Below are 22477 nucleotides of genomic sequence, written 5' to 3' on the forward strand. Positions count from 1 at the left end.
CAGTTGGATAAGGCGCCATACCATAAATTCAGGGACCCGGGTTCGATTCCGACCCAAGGTCATTTCCCGATCCCTCCCCATCTCTCTCCCACTCATTTCCTGTCTCTACACTGTCCTATCCAATAAAGGTGGAAAAAAAAAAGATGATATCTTAAAAAAAAATAAAATCTGCTTTTTTTTTTACAGAATAAGCTGACTTCCTGTTTTTGCAGAAGGCACCGTAGAAGTGGATCAAATCTCAGCCCGGAGAAAGATTTACAAAAGCAATGCACAACTTAAACAGATTACGAGCAGATCCAATAAGATAAAAACAGGCAAGAGAAGAACATAATAGCAGTTTCAGCAATGCAGAGTTCCACTTGCTCTCACCTTCATCTCTGGATGCATGCTGCGGTTCACCATGGTGCTGGTGGGGCAGACCGTGACCAGGCCGTTCCCTCCGGAGGGAAGCACAGCCTTCTTATCCTCATAAAATGCCTCCAGTGGGGAGTACTGGCCCGGACACTGCAGCTGGTGCCTGTATTCAAATACGGGTCGCGTTGTCATATCATTCAGAGCTTCCTCAAGCATAAATAAACGCAACAAAAATATGTATCATTTACAGTACAGATTCAAGTGCCCTAGACAGGAACAAAAGAGCAGTCATGGCATGGCTGTGTGCAGCCCCAGAGTAGCGCACACTGCCTGGTTGTGATTAAAAAGATTAAATGCAGTAGAGATGCTGCAAATAAAAGAAGCCTGTATTCACATGATAATTTTCCCAAACTTTCTCAGAGCTTTGCTAGCACAAAAATACAACCCCGATTCCAAAAAAGTTGGGACAAAGTACAAATTGTAAATAAAAACGGAATGCAATGATGTGGAAGTTTCAAAATTCCATATTTTATTCAGAATAGAACATAGATGACATATCAGATGTTTAAACTGAGAAAATGTATCATTTAAAGAGAAAAATTAGGTGATTTTAAATTTCATGACATCAACACAGCTCAAAAAAGTTGGGACAAGGCCATGTTTACCACTGTGAGACATCCCCTTTTCTCTTTACAACAGTCTGTAAACGTCTGGGGACTGAGGAGACAAGTTGCTCAAGTTTAGGGATAGGAATGTTAACCCATTCTTGTCTAATGTAGGATTCTCGTTGCTCAACTGTCTTAGGTCTTTTTTGTCGTATCTTCCGTTTTATGATGCGCCAAATGTTTTCTATGGGTGAAAGATCTGGACTGCAGGCTGGCCAGTTCAGTACCCGGACCCTTCTTCTACGCAGCCATGATGCTGTAATTGATGCCGTATGTGGTTTGGCATCGTCATGTTGGAAAATGCAAGGTCTTCCCTGAAAGAGACGTCGTCTGGATGGGAGCATATGTTGCTCTAGAACCTGGATATACCTTTCAGCATTGATGGTGTCTTTCCAGATGTGTAAGCTGCCCATGCCACACGCACTAATGCAACCACATACCATCAGAGATGCAGGCTTCTGAACTGAGCGCTGATAACAACTCGGGTCGTCCTTCTCCTCTTTAGTCCGAATGCCACGGCGTCCCTGATTTCCATAAAGAACTTCAAATTTTGATTCGTCTGACCACAGAACAGTTTTCCACTTTGCCACAGTCCATTTTAAATGAGCCTTGGCCCAGAGAAGACGTCTGCGCTTCTGGATCATGTTTAGATACGGCTTCTTCTTTGAACTATAGAGTTTTAGCTGGCAACAGCGGATGGCACGGTGAATTGTGTTCACAGATAATGTTCTCTGGAAATATTCCTGAGCCCATTTTGTGATTTCCAATACAGAAGCATGCCTGTATGTGATGCAGTGCCGTCTAAGGGCCCGAAGATCACGGGCACCCAGTATGGTTTTCCGGCCTTGACCCTTACGCACAGAGATTCTTCCAGATTCTCTGAATCTTTTGATGATATTATGCACTGTAGATGATGATATGTTCAAACTCTTTGCAATTTTAACACTGTCGAACTCCTTTCTGATATTGCTCCACTATTTGTCGGCGCAGAATTAGGGGGATTGGTGATCCTCTTCCCATCTTTACTTCTGAGAGCTGCTGCCACTCCAAGATGCTCTTTTTATACCCAGTCATGTTAATGACCTATTGCCAATTGACCTAATGAGTTGCAATTTGGTCCTCCAGCTGTTCCTTTTTTGTACCTTTAACTTTTCCAGCCTCTTATTGCCCCTGTCCCAACTTTTTTGAGATGTGTTGCGGTCATAAAATTTCAAATGAGCCAATATTTGGCATGAAATTTCAAAATGTCTCACTTTCGACATTTGATATGTTGTCTATGTTCTATTGTGAATACAATATCAGTTTTTGAGATTTGTAAATTATTGCATTCCATTTTTATTTACAATTTGTACTTTGTCCCAACTTTTTTGGAATCGGGGTTGTATGATCTTTTTAAGCCTTTTAAGTTTAATCCAATTGCAACTTTGGTCTTAGACTGGACACTTCTCCAAATACATGCCATGTACGTGTAAGAATAATTATAAGGTCCAAGTGTTTTCAAAGGGGAACTGAAGTCATTTTTAAACTTGCTTCATTTCTTAATTAACGTGTTATTCAATTACGTTTTTGGTTTTAGTAACCGTATATCGTGACTCGTACTGGCAACTAATTGCAATTAAATATTATACTTATCGACCTATTCAGTTTTTAGCCATGTTGAATTTAGTTCGTTTGGTCCACGGCAGGGGCGGCACGGTGGTGTAGTGGTTAGCACTGTCGCCTCACAGCAAGAAGGTCCGGGTTCGAGCCCCGGGGCCGGCGAGGGCCTTTCTGTGCGGAGTTTGCATGTTCTCCCCGTGTCCGCGTGGGTTTCCTCCGGGTGCTCCGGTTTCCCCCACAGTCCAAAGACATGCAGGTTAGGTTAACTGGTGACTCTAAATTGACCGTAGGTGTGAATGTGAGTGTGAATGGTTGTGTGTCTCTCTGCGTCAGCCCTGCGATGACCTGGTGACTTGTCCAGGGTGTACCCCGCCTCTCGCCCATAGTCAGCTGGGATAGGCTCCAGCTTGCCTGCGACCCTGCACAGGATAAGCAGCTACAGATAATGGATGGATGGATGGTCCACGGCAGGCGTCACTTATCCATGTGATCTTCACGAGACTTGTGTGAGACTTTGAAACGTGAAGTGTCAGCCAGGTGTCAGTGTCACCATTTTGAAAACAAAATATTGCACAAAAACGAGTTTAAATGACGATTCTGCCTACTTTTTTCAAACTTTCCTGATCGCTCATCTCATCTCATTATCTGTAGCCGCTTTATCCTTCTACAGGGTCGCAGGCAAGCTGGAGCCTATCCCAGCTGACTACGGGCGAAAGGCGGGGTACACCCTGGACAAGTTGCCAGGTCATCACAGGGCTGACACATAGACACAGACAACCATTCACACTCACATTCACACCTACGCTCAATTTAGAGTCACCAGTTAACCTAACCTGCATGTCTTTGGACTGTGGGGGAAACCGGAGCACCCAGAGGAAACCCACGCGGACACGGGGAGAACATGCAAACTCCGCACAGAAAGGCCCTCGCTGGCCCCGGGGCTCGAACCCGGACCTTCTTGCTGTGAGGCGACAGCGCTAACCACTACACCACCGTGCCACCCCTTTCCTGATCGCTATCAAAAACAAAACTTCCGGCTTGATTACGTCAGCATTCGAAGGAGGGCGCGCGCGTCTTTTGACAACATTGGCAGATGTAGGTCACTTTGATTTCCGCTGTACGTTTTACTTCCGTCCTACGAAGTCTCTCACAGGTCTCGGCGAATCTCGTTTACGGCCATTGCTTTGACATATGGACTGATATATTACATAGCGTATTTCAAACACTCATAACTTACTATAGCAGTGACAAAATAGCTGTCAGAAATGCATTCCTACATTTAATAAAAAATGAGATAAATAGAATTTTGATGATAAAACAAAAAAAAAAAAAATTGCCTTCAGTTCCCCTTTAGTACTTCCCAACCACCAGTCAGATGTCCACCATCATTCAACAGCTACCAGGGACAGTGAAGGCTCATCTAGATATTTAGGCACTGCAGAAAAGCAGAACTCTTGATGACAGTATGAGCAAAATATTTGCAAAGGCACAAAATCAGCCTGAATATAATAATAAAGCATATGAACCATCGAATTGTTTAGCCTAATGTATTTTGTGTCAATAAATTGGTACATCGTCTTTTGATCGTGATACCAATAACGAGATGCGTATTGCAGTCACGATACATATTTATTTATTATTCTTTCTTTGACACCGCATGCCATGCGGCAGAAACAACACCAGGACATTTACAATGGTGTGACTCTGCTGGGCGCCTGGTGGACAGCAGTGACCCAGTGCTTTCACTTTACATCATTACTGTGTAGTTACGATCGAATATTATCGAACATAAGAACTAATCGATATCGATCCGTGGTAGTTTTAGCTTATCGACAACTAAAGAGAGAGAATCATAATTGTTATTGAACTATACAGTAATAATATTTGCAGAGTAAGAAATCATTCAGGTAAAAAGCATACAATGCAAAGATACGTTGGCTGCTATGAAAAATCCAGTAGGATAAAAACCTCCTGGAAAACATCCTCCTTGACTGAACGCAGCATATGAGCTCCAAGGATTCAAGCTGCAATCTTGATATTTCAAACGCGACACGTCAAACTGTTGTCTGGTTACAACTGTCCAGCAAGCTAGTGGACTAATAAAACTGTTTTAACTAGTTTTATATGAAACTGTTGTGAATATTTTCTGCAAAATGCGTTCGTAAATAAGCCCACTTTTTTTTAAAGCAAATTAAAAGTAAGCACTGGATAAAAACACATCTATCTAATGTAAATAAAGATACAAATTTTGCTGTCCGGTGGTCAAGTGTTTATGAGATAAACCGTAGGTGCTAAAGAAGGCAACTGGACTTGCTTGAAATTCTTGAAGACGTTTCACCTCTCATCCGAAACGCTTCTTCAGTTCTGTCTGACTAGTGGGGAGTTCCAGGTATTTATCCTCTAGTGGACCAAAAGCAACCCTAAGGAGAGTCGTTGAGGTCACATGGGTCTTTGACCCTCTCAGGCTACATCCACATGACAACGGGATTTTATTTAAAAAAAAAAAAAAAAAAAATCGCGTCCACATGGGCAACGGATCAGTAAAATATCAGGTACATATGGCAACGCAACGCTTGCTGAAAACGATGCAATACACATGCCACACCTCTATGTGCGCTGTAAGACGGTCCCATCGGAGACACCAGAACAATAGAAGAAGTAGGACGCATGCGCATAAACCCCTTCTTCTACCTGGCGTGAAGCACGCTCAGGAACAAACACACAACAACAAGAAGAAGATGGCTGCGACTACGCGAGGAAATCGTGCCTTCTGTGTGTACAAATTAGTTTTATTAGTGTGCGTAGTTTTATATAACAATTTTCTTATTGTGTGTGAACATTTTGAAAAGCATTTTTATATAATTTATATAACTTATGTTGTGTGTGAACATTTTGAAAAGCAGTCTTATCCAATAAAAAAAGAAATTCAAGAAATGGTTCAGTTACTTGTTTATTTAAAAGAAAAGCTGTATACAAAAGTGAATGCAATGCAGTGGTTCATACAAAACAGCGAGAGTGCTGCTTGTTCTAGTCATGTGGTTGTGACGTCATCGTAAACAAATCCGTTCTACTCATCCAGACGACTTCGCAACGGCGCCGTTGCCAGATTTTCCCACTCTGGAACCCGTTCTCGTTTTGGGGCACCCAAAATGCCGGTGCCGTGTGGACGCCAGGCCGAAACGATGAACAATTTTATCAGATTCACCTGAATCCGTTGCCGTGTGGACAGCCTCTCAGTCATCCTGTAGGTGTTAGGGTCACTGGAGGCCGGGTGTGAACGGTGTTAGCAGCCTAGAGGGTCGTTGGCTCTCTCTGTCATCATGTGAGTCATTGAAGTCAGCTGAGTCTTGGGCCCCGTCCACACGAGTACGCGGCCTCACCCAATACGCTGTCGTTTTGAAAAAAATCTCCGTAAACATGGCATCGTTTCGATTAACTGGAAACGACCCAAAACGCTGTAGTACATATGCCAGGCCTGTATGTGGCGCTGTGACGCCGCCACACTAATACACTAAAACCGGAAGAGAAGCCATGGAGCATGCGTATAAAAGGTCACGCGCTGTTTACAAAACAAGCTCATAACACGAGAAGTTTTGTTGCTCCTCGCAGTAATATAAAAGCAGAAGGTTTTGTTGTAGCAACCGTAATAGACCAAGTTGTTCTGACGCGTCTAGCGGCGGCGGCTGAAGTTAAAGGTTAGAGAGGCGGGGCTTATACGTCATCGTTTCTGAAAAAATCCGCTTCGCCGTCCAGACGACTCCGGGCTATCCGGCGTTTTAGGATTTTCCCACTCTGGGACCCGTTTTCAAAAAATACCGGTTTCACACCTCGAAAAAGCCAGCTCCGTCTGGACGCAAGGCCGAAACGATAAAGTATTTATGCGGATTCAACAAAAACGTACTCGTGTGGACGGGGCCTTGGTGTAGATGTGTATTCAGGTTTCTGGGAAGTGTGCCAAGTCCAGTTGCCTTCTTTAGCACCAATGGTTTAGCATGACCTGGATGACGGAGAACCTTCACAGACGTGTTTATGAGCTATGTTTCCTTGCACTTACGATCGGGTTCCCTGTGGCGGTGCACGCACGTCGTTCATTCAATCACAAATCGTGTTGATACGTTACCATACTCTCTTTAGTATGGCACGCCACTATCATATGCTTCCTCTGAGCCATGTGAATCCAATCACAGCTAGCTTTTCAGACTGCTGTATTACAGAGCAGCACAACACACTTGGAAGGAAGCACCGTCCACCCTCTTTCGCATGCGTGAGCTCACAGACACTCACGACTGGTTAGTGTTGCAGTGATCGTTAGGGGAGAGAGTGAGTATGCCATCCCTCCTTACCAGAAAGCACAGGCAATTTTCCTCTCTTGAACTTCCAGCCATGACATTGTCAGGATTCAAACTCTCAATCTCCTGACATTAGAGGAAACACTTTCCTGTTGCATCGCTTGGGAGACCAAAAGCTTTCCTTTCTCTGCCAAATCATCAGCTGATGAGTCACCATTCAACCACCCGATAACCAAATTAAAAAAAAAAAAGAATTAATAAAATAATTCGCACAAAAAAAGCTTATACTATAACAAAAAATCTTAACCACCTGTGTCTCAGAGCTTAGAATAAATCAGAACACAATAAATACAGAAACATGAGGAGGAAGAGGAAGCGAGAAATCATAAGTGTCAGTCTGAAGACAGACGAAGTGAGATGACACCCAGAACGCAGGCTAAATACAACCCCGATTCCAAAAAAGTTGGGACAAAGTACAAATTGTAAATAAAAACGGAATGCAATGATGTGGAAGTTTCAAAATTCCATATTTTATTCAGAATAGAACATAGATGACATATCAAATGTTTAAACTGAGAAAATGTATCGTTTAAATAGGAAAATTAGGTGATTTTAAATTTCATGACAACAACACATCTCAAAAAAGTTGGGACAAGGCCATGTTTACCACTGTGAGACATCCCCTTTTCTCTTTACAACAGTCTGTAAACGTCTGGGGACTGAGGAGACAAGTTGCTCAAGTTTAGGGATAGGAATGTTAACCCATTCTTGTCTAATGTAGGATTCTAGTTGCTCAACTGTCTTGGGTCTTTTTTGTCATATCTTCCATTTTATGATGCGCTAAGTGTTTTCTATGGGTGAAAGATCTGGACTGCAGGCTGGCCAGTTCAGTACCCGGACCCTTCTTCTACGCAGCCATGATACTGCATCAATTACAGCATGTGGTTTGGCATTGTCATGTTGGAAAATGCGAGGTCTTCCCTGAAAGAGACGTCGTCTGGATGGGAGCATATGTTGCTCTAGAACCTGGATATACCTTTCAGCATTGATGGTGTCTTTCCAGATGTGTAAGCTGCCCATGCCACACGCACTAATGCAACCCCATACCATCAGAGATGCAGGCTTCTGAACCGAGCGCTGATAACAACTCGGGTCGTCCTTCTCCTCTTTAGTCCGAATGACACGGCGTCCCTGATTTCCATAAAGAACTTCACATTTTGATTCGTCTGACCACAGAACAGTTTTCCACTTTGCCACAGTCCATTTTAAATGAGCCTTGGCCCAGAGAAGACGTCTGCGCTTCTGGATCATGTTTAGATACGGCTTCTTCTTTGAACTACAGAGTTTTAACTGGCAACGGCGGATGGCACGGTGAATTGTGTTCACAGATAATGTTCTCTGGAAATATTCCTGAGCCCATTTTGTGATTTCCAATACAGAAGCATGCCTGTATGTGATGCAGTGCCGTCTAAGGGCCCGAAGACCACGGGCACCCAGTATGGTTTTCCGGCCTTGACCCTTACGCACAGAGATTCTTCCAGATTCTCTGAATCTTTTGATGATATTATGCACTGTAGATGATGATATGTTCAAACTCTTTGCAATTTTACACTGTCGAACTCCTTTCTGATATTGCTCCACTATTTGTGGGTGCAGAATTAGGGGGATTGGTGATCCTCTTCCCATCTTTACTTCTGAGAGCCGCTGCCACTCCAAGATGCTCTTTTTATACCCAGTCATGTTAATGACCTATTGCCAATTGACCTAATGAGTTGCAATTTGGTCCTCCAGCTGTTCCTTTTTTGTACCTTTAACTTTTCCAGCCTCTTATTGTCCCTGTCCCAACTTTTTTGAGATGTGTTGCTGTCATGAAATTTCAAATGAGCCAATATTTGGCATGAAATTTCAAAATGTCTCACTTTCGACATTTGATATGTTGTCTATGTTCTATTGTGAATACAATATCAGTTTTTGAGATTTGTAAATTATTGCATTCCATTTTTATTTACAATTTGTACTTTGTCCCAACTTTTTTGGAATCGGGGTTGTACAATAATCAAAAAGGCAAGAAAAACTTGGTTTAAATATACATTGACGTCTGGTGGATCAAAATCACTTACTTGACCTGGTTCTCTAGAAAGTGCATGTAGCGGTAGAGCAGTGTGTATGATGGCGACAGGATGCCAACAGACTTCATTCGAGCCCCCCTCTCTAACTCACTCTCCACTGGCATATTGGCGAAGCATGCCAGCCCAAAGAAAGAGCCTTTGCGGAAATATCTAGACACAGCCAAAAACAAGCATTCAATTGTAAATGGATGGCGACTTACATCATGAAGAATCAAACTGGCCTGTCACTATAGAAAAACATGACATCACTTTGCTTAATATCTAAAATCAGGTTCTTACATGAAATCATTTGCAATTCGATGAGAGCCGCTGGCCATTGACTTGAACTCTACACCTTCGAGGTTTATGTCCTGAGGCAAGCACCACTCCACAATGTTTCCTGTACATGACACAAGTGTAAAAACCATGATTACTGACTGCAAATTGTATAATGGCAGAAGAAGCCTACAGTCAGTCGCGCTCTTAAAATATTCCATATAAACTCACAATTTCTTCTTTTGCTCTATTCACTTATTTGACAAATTGATATTGGGCAATTCCACAGGTAACTGACGCAACATTCAGAGAGTTTAAAATTAAACTGTGTGGCTATTATAAAAAGAGCAAACTCAGACAAACATATGATGACTTAAAGTGCATATTCTGGACCAATTTCGTTTTTTTTAATATGAAAGCATGTCCCTTTACACACTCATCCAGAAGGGTAATTTTGCACAAGGCCATCTGTCTACAGCAGAAAAAAAATAAAACGCGTCTGGAAAAATCCCAAGGGAGTCTGGAGCCAGATTCGTGACGTTACCTGCGGAAGCGCCAGCAGGCTGAGCGAGCTTTGCACGGTTTCAGTGCACAGCCTGTGTAGACCAAGCGCTCCCATTTCTCTCTCATTGTCCGGTCTTTTGGGAAACGATGAGTACTAATCCCATCAAGATTGGTGTTGCTACACCCTCCTACGATACATCTGTTAACCATTTTAATAATTACGCGATAACGTTGAAGAAATTTGCAGAAAACCACCAGGTCGTTTTCTCATAAACAAACCAGCGCTGACTCTAGGATTCAGAGGGAGGCGTCCCGCACGCGACGTCACGTAAATCAGTGTTTGCCGGGAAATCCAAATGCCAAGTTTTTTCAGAGGCGGACCAATTCGCCTCAAATGGCTTGATTTCAAATGAATTTTTCTGGTATTGCGCAAGGTAAAAAAACTGCAGAGAATGCAGAATGTTACAGATATTTGACCAAAGTTTAATATAAAATATGAGAATTACATTGACCTTGCTCCTGAATTTACCCGTGATATGCACTTTAAGGCCCAAAGGCCACCTTGGACAACACAGAGTTTTTCCCAGATATGAATAATTTATTTAGTGGCATGCAGAGAACATTGGTAACTGACGCAACTTGGAGAATTCGACAACTGTGAACACACAAGCACAAACGCCAATTTCTGTGAAACTTGTTGCAATTTTATTAACATTTTTTTTCCAACTTTGCTTTTAACACGCCATAGTATACAATGAAAGAAATAAACTATGAAAAATGTTTAGAACTGACGCAACACTTTCCAAATTTACATATGATTTGACGTACAGAGAGATGAAATGTAGTAATTTTCTCTTTCTTAGTCATAATATCAAATCAGTGAACAAAGCTACTTGTTCGATCTAAAAGGCCCCAAAGCTGTGATAATTACTTAATGGAATCAATTTTATCATGGAAATGTAAAGAACAAGGGCCATTTGATATAAAACACAGTTTAACTTACCTGGTGAGGACTTCTGACAGCAGTTTGAGTGCTTCTTCGTGTCTGTTAGTTTTGGGTTTAAAGTATATGCTTGGATCTGCCAATTTCAAAATGGCCGCCAGTCATGTGACATGAGTTCAGCACAAAAATATTGACTGCAGTGAATGAACCAATCATTACTAATAATAACCCAATCAAATTTAACACCATATATACAAAATGAATTTTCACCCCTTGGGTTGACCATTTCGTGGAACAGGCCATTTGCAGGAATTGGTCATGTGTCAATTTTCCCCATAGCAACAAGCCCGTGGTGGGCAAGCTAACTTGACATTCCTTGACAACCATAAGAGTTTGACTGGCGATGCGAAGCAATCCATTTCTATAATAGCTGTTTTTACCTTTTCTACTGTCTTTTTTGACCCGAATTTTCGTGTGTACTTGGAAAAAGTTTGCGGTTTAACTTCTGTCGTAAGTTAAAGCGAATCATTGGCCGCAAAAGAGTGTTTTTTGGACTCAAGTTGGTCGCCGCCGAAAGAAATTCATGTGCGAAATGACGGATTTCTCAGGTATGTTTATAACTTATAATTTCTCCTTTTCTACCTTTATGTGTGAAGATTCTTGAAAATAAATACAGATACATCCGCCATTTCGCATGTGAATTTCTTTCGGCGGCGACCAACTTGAGTCCAAAAAACTCTCTTTTACGGCCAACGATTCGCTTTAACTTATGACAGAAGTTAAAACCGCAAACTTTTTCCAAGTACACACGAAAATTCAGGTTAAAAAAAAAAAAAAAAAAAAAAAAAAAAAAACAGTAGAAAAAGGTAAAAACAGCTATTATAGAAATGGATTGTTTCGCATCGCCAGTCAAACTCTTATGGCTGTCAAAGAATGTCAAGTAAGCTTGCCCACCACGGGTTTGTTGTTATGGGGAAAACTGACACGTGACCAATTCCTGCAAATGGCCTACTGCCCTATTATGAGTATTTAACAACAAAGATGGATTTTCTCTGCTACTATTTTGAAATAAGACAGAGAGTCACGTTCAAACAAACTACATTTAAATTAAGCATGTACACACTAGTTTAGTCTTTTTCACCATCCTGATGTGTACTAGTGTAGGAGTTCAGCAATCAAAACTTAGTGGAATAACAGAAGTCAAGAGAAGGAACATGAAAATATGCTGAAACATTATTAATTAAGGATTTACAAGCATTACGTAAAGAAGTTGCACATATACAACTTAGTCCTATATTATAAATCTGGAATAAAAATGTAGGGCAGCACTATGATTATCACTATCCAGCGTGATTTATGTTGCAGTATATTAAATTTGACATGAGTGAAAAAAGCAGGGCAGTGTAAAAGCTTTTTTTTTTTTCTTTTAAAGAAAATGCCATGATTCGTCAACAACGCTGGCGGGTCATGACGCTCACAGCATAACTCAGTAATTTGTGAAAGGATTCCAAACATATTACATTAACTAGAAAAGCACTTGGAGAGCGCAGACCTCCGCCAAGAATCCTTTAAAAAATTCTGGGATCCAGACGGTGATCCGGATCACCGCCAAAATTTAATGGATTGTTACTCGTGCCCAGTCACACCTCTGGGAAAAATTTCAGAGCAATCCGTTCATAACTTTTTCTGTAATGTTGCTAACAGACAAACCAACAAACAAACGCTACCGAAAACATAACCTCCTTGGCAGAGGTAACAGCAGCATTGGAGCACCATGGTGGCACAGCGGGTCGTGCGGCCACCTCACGGCTCCAGCATTCCTGGTTTGATCCTGAGCTGAGGTTACTGTCTGTGTAGAGTTTTGAATGTTCTCCTTGTGTCTGTACAGATTTTCATTACCCAGTTTCCTCCCACTTCTCAAAAAACATGCTGATAATTGGGACCGGCGGCTCCGATCGCCCCTACACATGAACGAATGTGTTAATGCATGTCTGCAAGGTGCCCTGTAACGGACTGGTGTCCCATTCGGGAAATGTCTCCACTTCACACCCAGTGTTCCCAGTTACCCAAAGCAGGATAAAGTGGTTGCTGAAAATGAATGAATGAACGAACAGTGCCAGAAATAGGGGTACAGTAGGAGTCCATTTCTGTCCCCCAAGGTACAAACTACACTAATGTACCCCCCAAGGGCTCATTACTAGATCTCAAGGTAACTTTGTGCACCTTTTTAGGGACGAAAATGTACGTGTTCTCAAGCAGTATATAAATGGTGCAAATAAGTACATGAAAGGGTACTGCCCCAGTGACAAGCCGCCGTACCCCTCAAGGTATAATAATGTACTTTATTTTTTTCGCGGTCCGGTTTCCATCAAATCCTGCACTCTGATTGGCTGGCGAGCGGGCCGTATCCTACGGTACAGACCCCAGTTACGGACCCCTGGCGACTCGCTCGTTCACAACAACAAACATAAGCAATTTTTGTCAACATTTATTTTCACATTTCTCAGGAGAATAGCATTAATTTTACAGCATGGATAGCGACAAAGGCAGTGTTCACAGCGAAAGCGAGTTTTACTACCCTGAGGAAGAATAAATAAAATAAAACATTTCAGGAGAAAGCTAAAAACCTGTAACTTGCTAACGCCGAGCAAAAACATGGCTGAATCCTGAATGACTCAGTTTTGTATAAATAGGGGACTACATAGGCGGCAAACTGTAGGTATTTTTCCTGCCATGGAAGTGCACTTGTATACCGAGGAGGAAGCAATTTGCATTACAGCCGTGAATGAGGATTCAAAATGGCGGCTCAGCTCGGTTTTCCCTTTCGGGCGCTCTCATTTTCTGTTAGAATTTGGTAAAGAAAAAAAATAAATATATTATTTACCAGCTTAAGGTCGGTCCGTATGGTGAAATACCGTGACCTCGGCCTTGAATACTGACCTCGGCTCAGAGGGCCTCGCTCAGTACTTTCAAGACCTCGGTCACGGTATTTCACCAGACGGACCTCCCAGCTGGTAAATAATATATATTTATTTTCTCACAGTGAGTGAATGAATACTGCATTAGTCATTCCCAAACGATGTGTAACACAGGCATACAGTACAGAAAGCAGAAGTCAGGCAGTGTGTATTAGTCAGCAAGAGGACTTAGAAAACTAGCCATTTTCACTTTTCTCATGGTGCAACTTTAAAGAACTGTGTATCTCTGACCTAGCCTCATGTTTAATCAGTGCAAGAGAGGTAAACATAATGCACAGCCTACATATCTCTATAACTGTAGACAGAGCAAAACTAAGCTCAAATAAGAATTAAAGCTAGACGGCCTTTTGATTTCATAAAATCGGTGAAATTTAGTTCCATCTGAAATTTGGTTATCGTGATATATGTTTATTTCGGTCATATCTCAAAAAATATCAAGCCATTCTGTGGCTGGGAAGTTATTTAATTCTTGCAAATAATGTGCATGAAATCACTCGCTTCACACAGTCAAGCAGACAGAGGAAGTCCGTGTGTGTGTGTGTGTGTGTGTGTGTGTGTGTGTGTGCGCAGGTTTACCTTTGAGCGTGCACTGACAATTCCATCATTCTGTCGCTAAACGAACCGCTGATCACACCGAGGTGCTCGCTGACCGCCGATATTTATTAGTTTGGTCCTGTCTGTGTTTCCTTTCCTTCGCAACATAACGTCTTTTCTTCTCGCTTTCCGTTACTGTAGTCGGGAGGACTTTTTTTCATGTTTCATTCGCGTCCTCAATTTTCCTCTCCTGTTTCAAATTTGTATCCCACAATGCTTTGTGCGAACAGGGAAAGCCCACCACGTGATGCATGACATAGTATCTTGAATTGGGTCATGGTGAAGCAGGAAAAAATAGCGGAGAATTTAGGGCCACGTGGCCCTCGATCCATTAATTGTTCTATTTAAATTTGGAAGTCTGTGATTCGAATTCAGTAGCGCTTGGTCCACTAAACAAAAATAATCAAGTGTCGGGGAAAATTATTTTTATGACCTACGCTTGAAAAATCTGAAAGGAGTACAGCTTTAACTGAAGCTCTTCACTCTTGTGCTGGTGCAAGCTGATCGGCTAACTGCATGAATGATCGAATGAATTAAAGTAGCCTGTAAAATATGGCAAGTACTAAAAATATTGATCTAAGATTACCGAGTTTGGCTTACTCAGGTGATTGGATAGAATATTTATTTTATACAAACAATTACACAAGCGGGGCGGCACGGTGGTGTAGTGGTTAGCGCTGTCGCCTCACAGCAAGAAGGTCCGGGTGAGGGCCTTTCTGTGTGGAGTTTGCATGTTCTCCCCGTGTCCGCGTGGGTTTCCTCCGGGTGCTCCGGTTTCCCCCACAGTCCAAAGACATGCAGGTTAGGTTAACTGGTGACTCTAAATTGACCGTAGGTGTGAATGTGAGTGTGAATGGTTGTCTGTGTCTATGTGTCAGCCCTGTGATGACCTGGCGACTTGTCCAGGGTGTACCCCGCCTTTCGCCTGTAGTCAGCTGGGATAGGCTCCAGCTTGCCTGCGACCCTGTAGAACAGGATAAAGCGGCTAGAGATAATGAGATGAGATGAACTGCACAAGCTTCACTCTTCTTTATATTAATATTAGCACAAATTAGACATTCATTAAAGTTCCACTGAGTAAAATTTGAGATCTCAGATGTTTCAAGAACATTTGATTTTGCTTTCTGTGCCGACGCCTACCATCCGTACGCAAGTACACGAAGCCCTGTCTTACAGAATAAGTGAAGTTAGCGGTTAGGCACGCTGCCTTTAACAACCAAGGATATTTAGCACAGGAAATGACGAGATTTGTCTCCGTATGTGTTGGTGGGAACTTACTAGTCACACTCATTTATCTTGGCTGTTTTGCAGCTATAAAATGAACCACCTGTTCCTCCGCTAGTCATTCCAGTACTGACTGGCTGCAGCAGTTTTATCTGTCTATTTATTCTGGCCATACGTTACTGTAGTAGTGTTCGGGAATCAGACACAGTCTCAGCGTTTAAGTCTAGGCTGAAAACATGTCTGTTTAGTCAAGCTTTTTGTTAATGATGTTTATGAGGTAAAGGTGTAGATCTGGAGGGTCCTCAGACAGAGTGTTTTGGTAAACTGGGATGTATGGATGCTGTCAGTCCGCACTCACTTGCTCACTCGAGTTTGTTGACAGTATAGTGGCTGCTGCTTTATGTCCCGGGGCTCCCTCATGCCTGTGTTACCTTCTGGCTCTCCCCTTTTAGTTATGCTGTCATAGTTAGTTGCCGGAGTCCCTGCTTGTACTCAGTGCAATATGTATACTGTTCCTACTTATTCAGGTGACATTGGGCATACCTAACCACCTGTGTTTTCTCTCTCTCTCTCTCTCTTCCCCCCAATCTGTCCCTCTGAGTTACATGTCGGTCCTGAGATCGAGATGCTGACCTCCTCTTCCCCTCGAATCTGCCTGATCCATCCTGATGCCCTGTGTCTGGTTGGAGTCTAATCACATCACTCCTGTGGAGGACGGCCCCATATGGACAGTTGAAAGTCACACTTGGAGGATGCTCTGGACACTCACAGTAATGCTTTTATGGCTGAGGACTACAGTTGACTTGCTAACTTTATGGCCCGGTCACACCGCCCGAACTTTGCTGGAGCGTTCCTGGAGCGGTGAAAAAAAATTCATCACCGCTCGTAACCGTTCACAACCGTTTAACAAAAGTCGGCCCCCTTTAAAGCAACGCCGTATACGCTCGGCCACCGCTGATGTTTCTCGAGGGGCCCTCCTACCGCTCCGAAAGTTTTGAGCTGCACAAAATATTGCGAGCGGTGAGGAGGGGGCAATTTTCCGCCCCGGCAAAGTTCACCCCCGCTCCACCAACGCCCAGTCAAAGTTTGGCACCGCTAGACGCAAGTTCATGGACGCTTGGGTCCGCTAGGCCAACGCAGAAATCTTGAACGCTGGACCACCGCTGCTTCGCCAGCGTTGCCCGGGTGGCGATTAAACGTTGCCACAAACTTCGGTGGAGCGGTTGTAAGCGTTTTACGAGCGGACACGGGGTTGCTAGAACGGTGTCGGGCGTTGAAGCAGCTATCCATGGCGGCGATGAACTTTGGTTTGGCGTTGGTATAGAGGTGTCGGAGCGGGACCAGAATTTGGCTATAAATACGGGGAGAAATGGACCAGGAGCTCATTTGGAATCGAGCTGCCGTTCAGTTCAGACCTCATCTATATCGCATTTGCTCAAAGTTACAGTAAAACTGTATCACCATGGATGCTGAGAGACTTGCTATGATTGGTGCTAAACCAACTATATACCCCCGCCGAGCCAAAGCCCGCATGCGCAGAACGCCGCTATAGTAACGCTCACGTCACCGCTAAACCAACACTCGCTACCGCTAAACCAACGCTAAAGCAACGCCGGCTTCAGCAGTGCACCGCTAAGCCAACGCCCGTGTTTTCGATTTTTTTCCCATTTTGTGCGCGGTGACGAGCGTTGTCGAAATTCGGCCCCCCCTCCCTACCGTTCAAGGAACGCTCCAGCAAAGTTCGGGCGGTGTGACCGGGCCATTAGGACTGCAGTTGTCATGAACAGTTTTGCACTCAAGTTTCCATCAATGAAGAGTTTATAACATCAACGAAGCTGACTTCATGTTAAAACTGTTAGTCATGTTGTCTGTCGTCGCCCAAATGAGGATGGGTTCCCTTTTGAGTCCGGTTCCTCTCGAGGTTTCTTCCTCATGTCGTCTGAGGGAGTTTTTCCTTGCCACCGTCGCCACAGGGGATAGATTAGGGATAAAATTAGCTCATGTTTTAATTCATTCAAATTCTGTAAAGCTGCTTTGCGACAGTGTTTACTGTTAAAAGCACTATAGAAATGAACTTGACTAGTCGGGAGAACTTTCACGTTTCAATCGCGTCCTCAATTTTATTATTTTTTTTATAGCCTTTATTTAACCAGGTTTGTCCCATTCAGATCGAAGAAGATCTCTTTTACAAGAGAGACCTGGCCAAGAATGTCAGCACAAAAAAAACAAGAGTTTCAGCATATTGTCACATTAGACATGGACATAAAAAAATACAAATAAACAATTGAATGTACAAAATCAGGTCAAGATCAAATAAGACATTTCCATTCAAATAAAACATCTGCACTCATGAAGCTTTGATGCAATGGGATTTATCATGGACTTAAATACATTCATTCAGAGATACCAGATTTTGGAGTTTGAGCTCTGACTGCAAATTATTCCATGTAGTTGGAGCAGAAAACCTAAAAGCTTTCTTCCCCATTTCTGTTCTAACCCTAGGAACAGTAAAATGTAAAAAGTCCAGAGAACGAAGACTGTAGGCTCTATTATTCAGTATTAAAAAAAAAAAAAAGAGATGATAAATAAGATCGAATCATCTCAAGGACAGCCTCGTAGATAAAGACATACCAATGGCCGAGCCGGCGCGCGTATAAAGATGGCCAATTTACTTTAGTGTATAAGACACAGTGATGAGTTAGAGCTCCACAGTTTATGATAAACCTCAGAGCGCCATGATCCACACTATCCAGCACGTGGAGGCATTGAGCGGAGGCATTCATATAGAACACATCACAATCAATTATCGGAAAAAAGGTCAGCTCCACCAGTTTCTGTTTCACCCCAAAGGAAAAACAAGACTTTTAATTTTCCTCTCCTGTTTCAAATTGTATCCCACAATGCCTTGTTCGAACAGGGAAAACCCACCACGTGATGCAGAGGCTCCAACTCTCCCACCATGGGCGGGAGATCTCCCGCTTTAGGGAACATTTAGAAAATCCTCTCGACCTTCCACTGACAACATAAAAATCTCCCGCCCGCCCTTACTACATATGATTAGTTTAAAAAATATATAACTTGATACGTATATGTTGACGAAAATTAATAGTTGACTTTCCGCTTTTCGTGTGTCTGACATTGTATGGGTGGACTCAAGTGTGTACCGCGCGGTATATGCTGAGTCCTCGGTCGGTACACCGATCGGCGTAACGGGGGAATTGGAGTGAATGCCGGAGGCATGTGCGAGCACATCAAGCGCGCATATTAATCGAGCGGAATTCAGTACGCCGCAGGGTACACACTTGAGTCCACCCAACGTCTTAGCAGTTACCCATAAAGCATACAGATGGCGCTATTAATGATATGCGCGAGAGAACGAGAAAACCTGCGACACTCAACCATTTTGTTTGTTTGTGTTTTTGCATCTGCATTTCGTCTGCATTTATCGCCTGCTCGTCTTGAACTTTATGTTCTCTTGAATGAGATAATGAAACGAAGTTCCGTTGGTGGAAATGGCGAAAGCCAAACTATGAAGAAAAAAAAAATATCAGAAATTCACCAAGTTAAAGTTCGGATCGCCCGTCGCGATGGTCGCCAGGGACGAATGGCAGATTATTTTGGACGGCAGCAAGACGACCCTATATCTGACAGAGTTAGATCACCAGACCAGACGTTAGATTCTAACCAACTTGTCTGACTTTTTCTAACTTAGACTTAGAAATAGAATATTATTAGAAGAACATTATCATCAGAGGGTCTACCACTGGCAATTTATAATAGTCATTATTGACATTAACATTAGGCGTATTAAAGTTTGGTCTATAGTCACTGGATTTATCTAGATCTGTTACTATTAATAAGATTTAAGTGACACGAAATGTGGTGAATCATTCATTCATATATATGTATATATATGTATGTGTGTGTGGGCGGCACAGTGGTGTAGTGGTTAGCACTGTCGCCTCACAGCAAGAAGGTCCGGGTTCGAGCCCCGTGGCCGGCAAGGGCCTTTCTGTGTGGAGTTTGCATGTTCTCCCCGTGGCCACGTGGGTTTCCTCCGGGTGCTCCGGTTTCCCCCACAGTCCAAAGACATGCAGGTTAGGTTAACTGGTGACTCTAAAGGCCAATTTATACTGACAACGCAGTCCTTGCAGATGGCGTCGCAGATGGCGTCGCAGATGGCGTCTGCGTAGCCCCCCCCCTTCGCAGATGCTCTGCGCGCACCTCCCAAAAATTGCGACCACTGCAGAAGCCTCGCAGACAGCGTCGCAGACAAGAGGGCTCCGATTGGTCCACTCTACATCCGCTGTACACGCACTTCCGCTTCCCTACTTTCCCGGTTTGGTTTGTTTTCACGGCCGGCATTTTTAAAAACACGAGCGAAGATGGAGCAGCATGAAGAGCGGTTGATCGAGGAAGTGAGGAAGTACGGACATCTATACGACTCCAGTTCTAGTCATTATAAGTAACCGGAGGATAAACACTCCACTAACCACACCCACCAACTACTCCTAGCGATTTCACGACTTCGCGCCCCCTTGCGTTGTGGCGGTGAACAACATCGCGCATGCCTATTACTCCCCGCTCAACGATAAAATACAACTGTCTGCGAAAGCCTTGTCAGAGCCCCTTAGTTGACCGTAGGTGTGAATGTGAGTGTGAATGGTTGTCTGTGTCTATGTGTCAGCCCTGTGATGACCTGGCGACTTGTCCAGGGTGTACCCCGCCTTTCGCCCGTAGTCAGCTGGGATAGGCTCCAGCTTGCCTGCGACCCTGTAGAACAGGATAAAGCGGCTACAGATAACGGGGGAGGGTGTAAATTTTATATATAAAATATATAACTCGCCTTTGCGCCTATGGCGCTCAAACTTGTCTCCCTCCGAGCTACTCGCAGAGAAGGAGAAACTCCCTCTTTGCAATTTCCCAAGTTGGAGCCTCTGCATGATGCATGACATCTCATCTCATCTCATTATCTGTAGCCGCTTTATCCTGTTCTACAGGGTCGCAGGCAAGCTGGAGCCTATCCCAGCTGACTGTGATGACCAGTCGCCAGGTCATCACAGGACTGACACATAGACACAGACAACCATTCACACTCACATTCACACCTACGGTCAATTTAGAGTCACCAGTTAACCTAACCTGCATGTCTTTGGACTGTGGGGGAAACCGGAGCACCCGGAGGAAACCCACGCGGACACGGGGAGAACATGCAAACTCCGCACAGAAAGGCCCTCGCCGGCCACAGGGCTCGAACCCAGGACCTTCTTGCTGTGAGGCGACAGCGCTAACCACTACACCACCGTGCCGCCCGATGCATGACATAAAGGAGGAAAAATAATTTAGGGCCACGTGGCCCTAAATTCATTAATTGTTCTATTTAAAAAAAAAACAACTAAAATTGGAAGTCTGTGATTTGAATTCAGGAGCTAAACAAAAATAATCAAGTGTCGGGTAAAATTATTTTTGTGACCTACTCCCCTTGAAGGATGTGAAAGGGAGGACAGCAATGTGAAACCAATGAGCTTGTGGAGCGCCGCTGTGCTGGAACTCGACTCCGACTCACCTGACCGCGTGTCAAAGGTCACCACGAACACAGCAACAATCTGATCTTTCTCTTCCCACCTCGGGACTGCGCGGGCTTTGATGGACGGACCGGGGAAAGCGCAGTCTCCTTCCTCATCCGTACCTGAAGCATAAGCATCCCCTTCCGGCCCAGGGTGCGCGCTCCAGCCCCGAGCAGCTGGCGCACTCCCTCCATTATTCGACCCGTTAGCGCTCGGAGCACCGCGTCCTGCCGGCTCTGCGGCCCGGAACCCGCCGCTGTGAGGAGCGGGTACAGCAGGGTTCGGCTCGGCCCGTCCGACCTCCTCTTCCCAGTCGAGTAGCGGAGCTCGGTCCGACTGCTCCACCATCATCACACCTTCACTGCTGCCGAGGGAAAGTCAGGAATAAACGGCGTGTCGACAGGATTATTTGCTTCCCTCAAGAGAAAACACCTCTGGGCTTTTCAAATTAAACATATCTGCAGCTGAGCGCTTTCCGAACGTCCACCGACAAACCGGACACAGCCGGGACACGACACTGTTTTGATGAGGTCACACACTTCCGCTCACGTGATCCATCAGCGTTGGGTTGCTCCCCAAACGGCTCTCAAACGGATGTTATAAACAACACAGAGGAACTATGATTTAAGATTCACACTCAACTATATTTTGCAAACTGTTATAGTTTATTGGTATTAAATCACCGACTAAATATCTCAAACGTTATATCATTAGCCTCAAGGGCGTAGGTTTGGTATTAACACTGGCGGGGACATAAACCCAATGCCAACCCCCAGTGGCACCAACATTAGAAGGTCACAATATTTTGCTCTGTTGTGTTCCACCAGAAGAGTATCCATCATCTCTCTAAGGTCCAGACTTTTAAAATTTGAAGTTCAGAACTGTAGTCAAGGGCATAGGTTTGGTATTAACACTGGCAGGGACATAAACCCAATGCCAACCCCCAGTGGCACCAAAATTAGAAGGTCACAATATTTTGCTCCATTGTGCTCCACTGAAAGAGTATCCATCATCTCTCCAAAGTCTAGACTTTTTTTTTAAATTTGAAGTTCAGAACTGTAGTCAAGGGTGTAGGTTTGGTATTAACATTGGTGGGGACATAAACCCAATGCCAACCCCCAGTGGCATCAACATTAGAGGGTCATAATATTTTGCTCCATTGTGTGCCACTGAAAGAGTATCCATCATCTCTCCAAAGTCTAGACTTTTTTTTTAAATTTGAAGTTCAGAACTGTAGTCAAGGGCGTAGGTTTGGTATTAACACTGGCGGGGACATAAACCCAATGCCAACCCCCAGTGGCACCAACATTAGAAGGTCACAATATTTTGCTCCATTGTGCTCCACTGAAAAAGTATCCATCATCTCTCCAAAGTCT

The 22477-nt window shown here is 43.8% G+C and overlaps 1 protein-coding gene across 2 annotated transcripts in view; it reads right to left on the reverse strand.

Annotated features, from left to right (window-relative positions):
• dennd11 (DENN domain containing 11) overlaps positions 1-21637 on the reverse strand; it is a 36628-nt gene extending 14991 nt beyond the window's left edge. For both annotated transcript variants that reach the window (XM_060923904.1, XM_060923903.1), the window contains exons 1-4: positions 21101-21637; positions 9316-9415; positions 9028-9186; positions 370-517 (exon numbers count right to left, since the gene is read on the reverse strand). In XM_060923904.1, the coding sequence (XP_060779887.1) occupies positions 370-517; positions 9028-9186; positions 9316-9415; positions 21101-21452 (759 nt within the window). In that variant the 5' untranslated portion in view covers positions 21453-21637. The remainder of the gene's footprint in view (positions 1-369; positions 518-9027; positions 9187-9315; positions 9416-21100) is intronic.
• Positions 21638-22477: the final 840 nt, after the last annotated feature.

This window comes from Neoarius graeffei, chromosome 6 (genome assembly GCF_027579695.1).
Source record: "Neoarius graeffei isolate fNeoGra1 chromosome 6, fNeoGra1.pri, whole genome shotgun sequence".
NCBI lineage: Eukaryota > Metazoa > Chordata > Actinopteri > Siluriformes > Ariidae > Neoarius > Neoarius graeffei.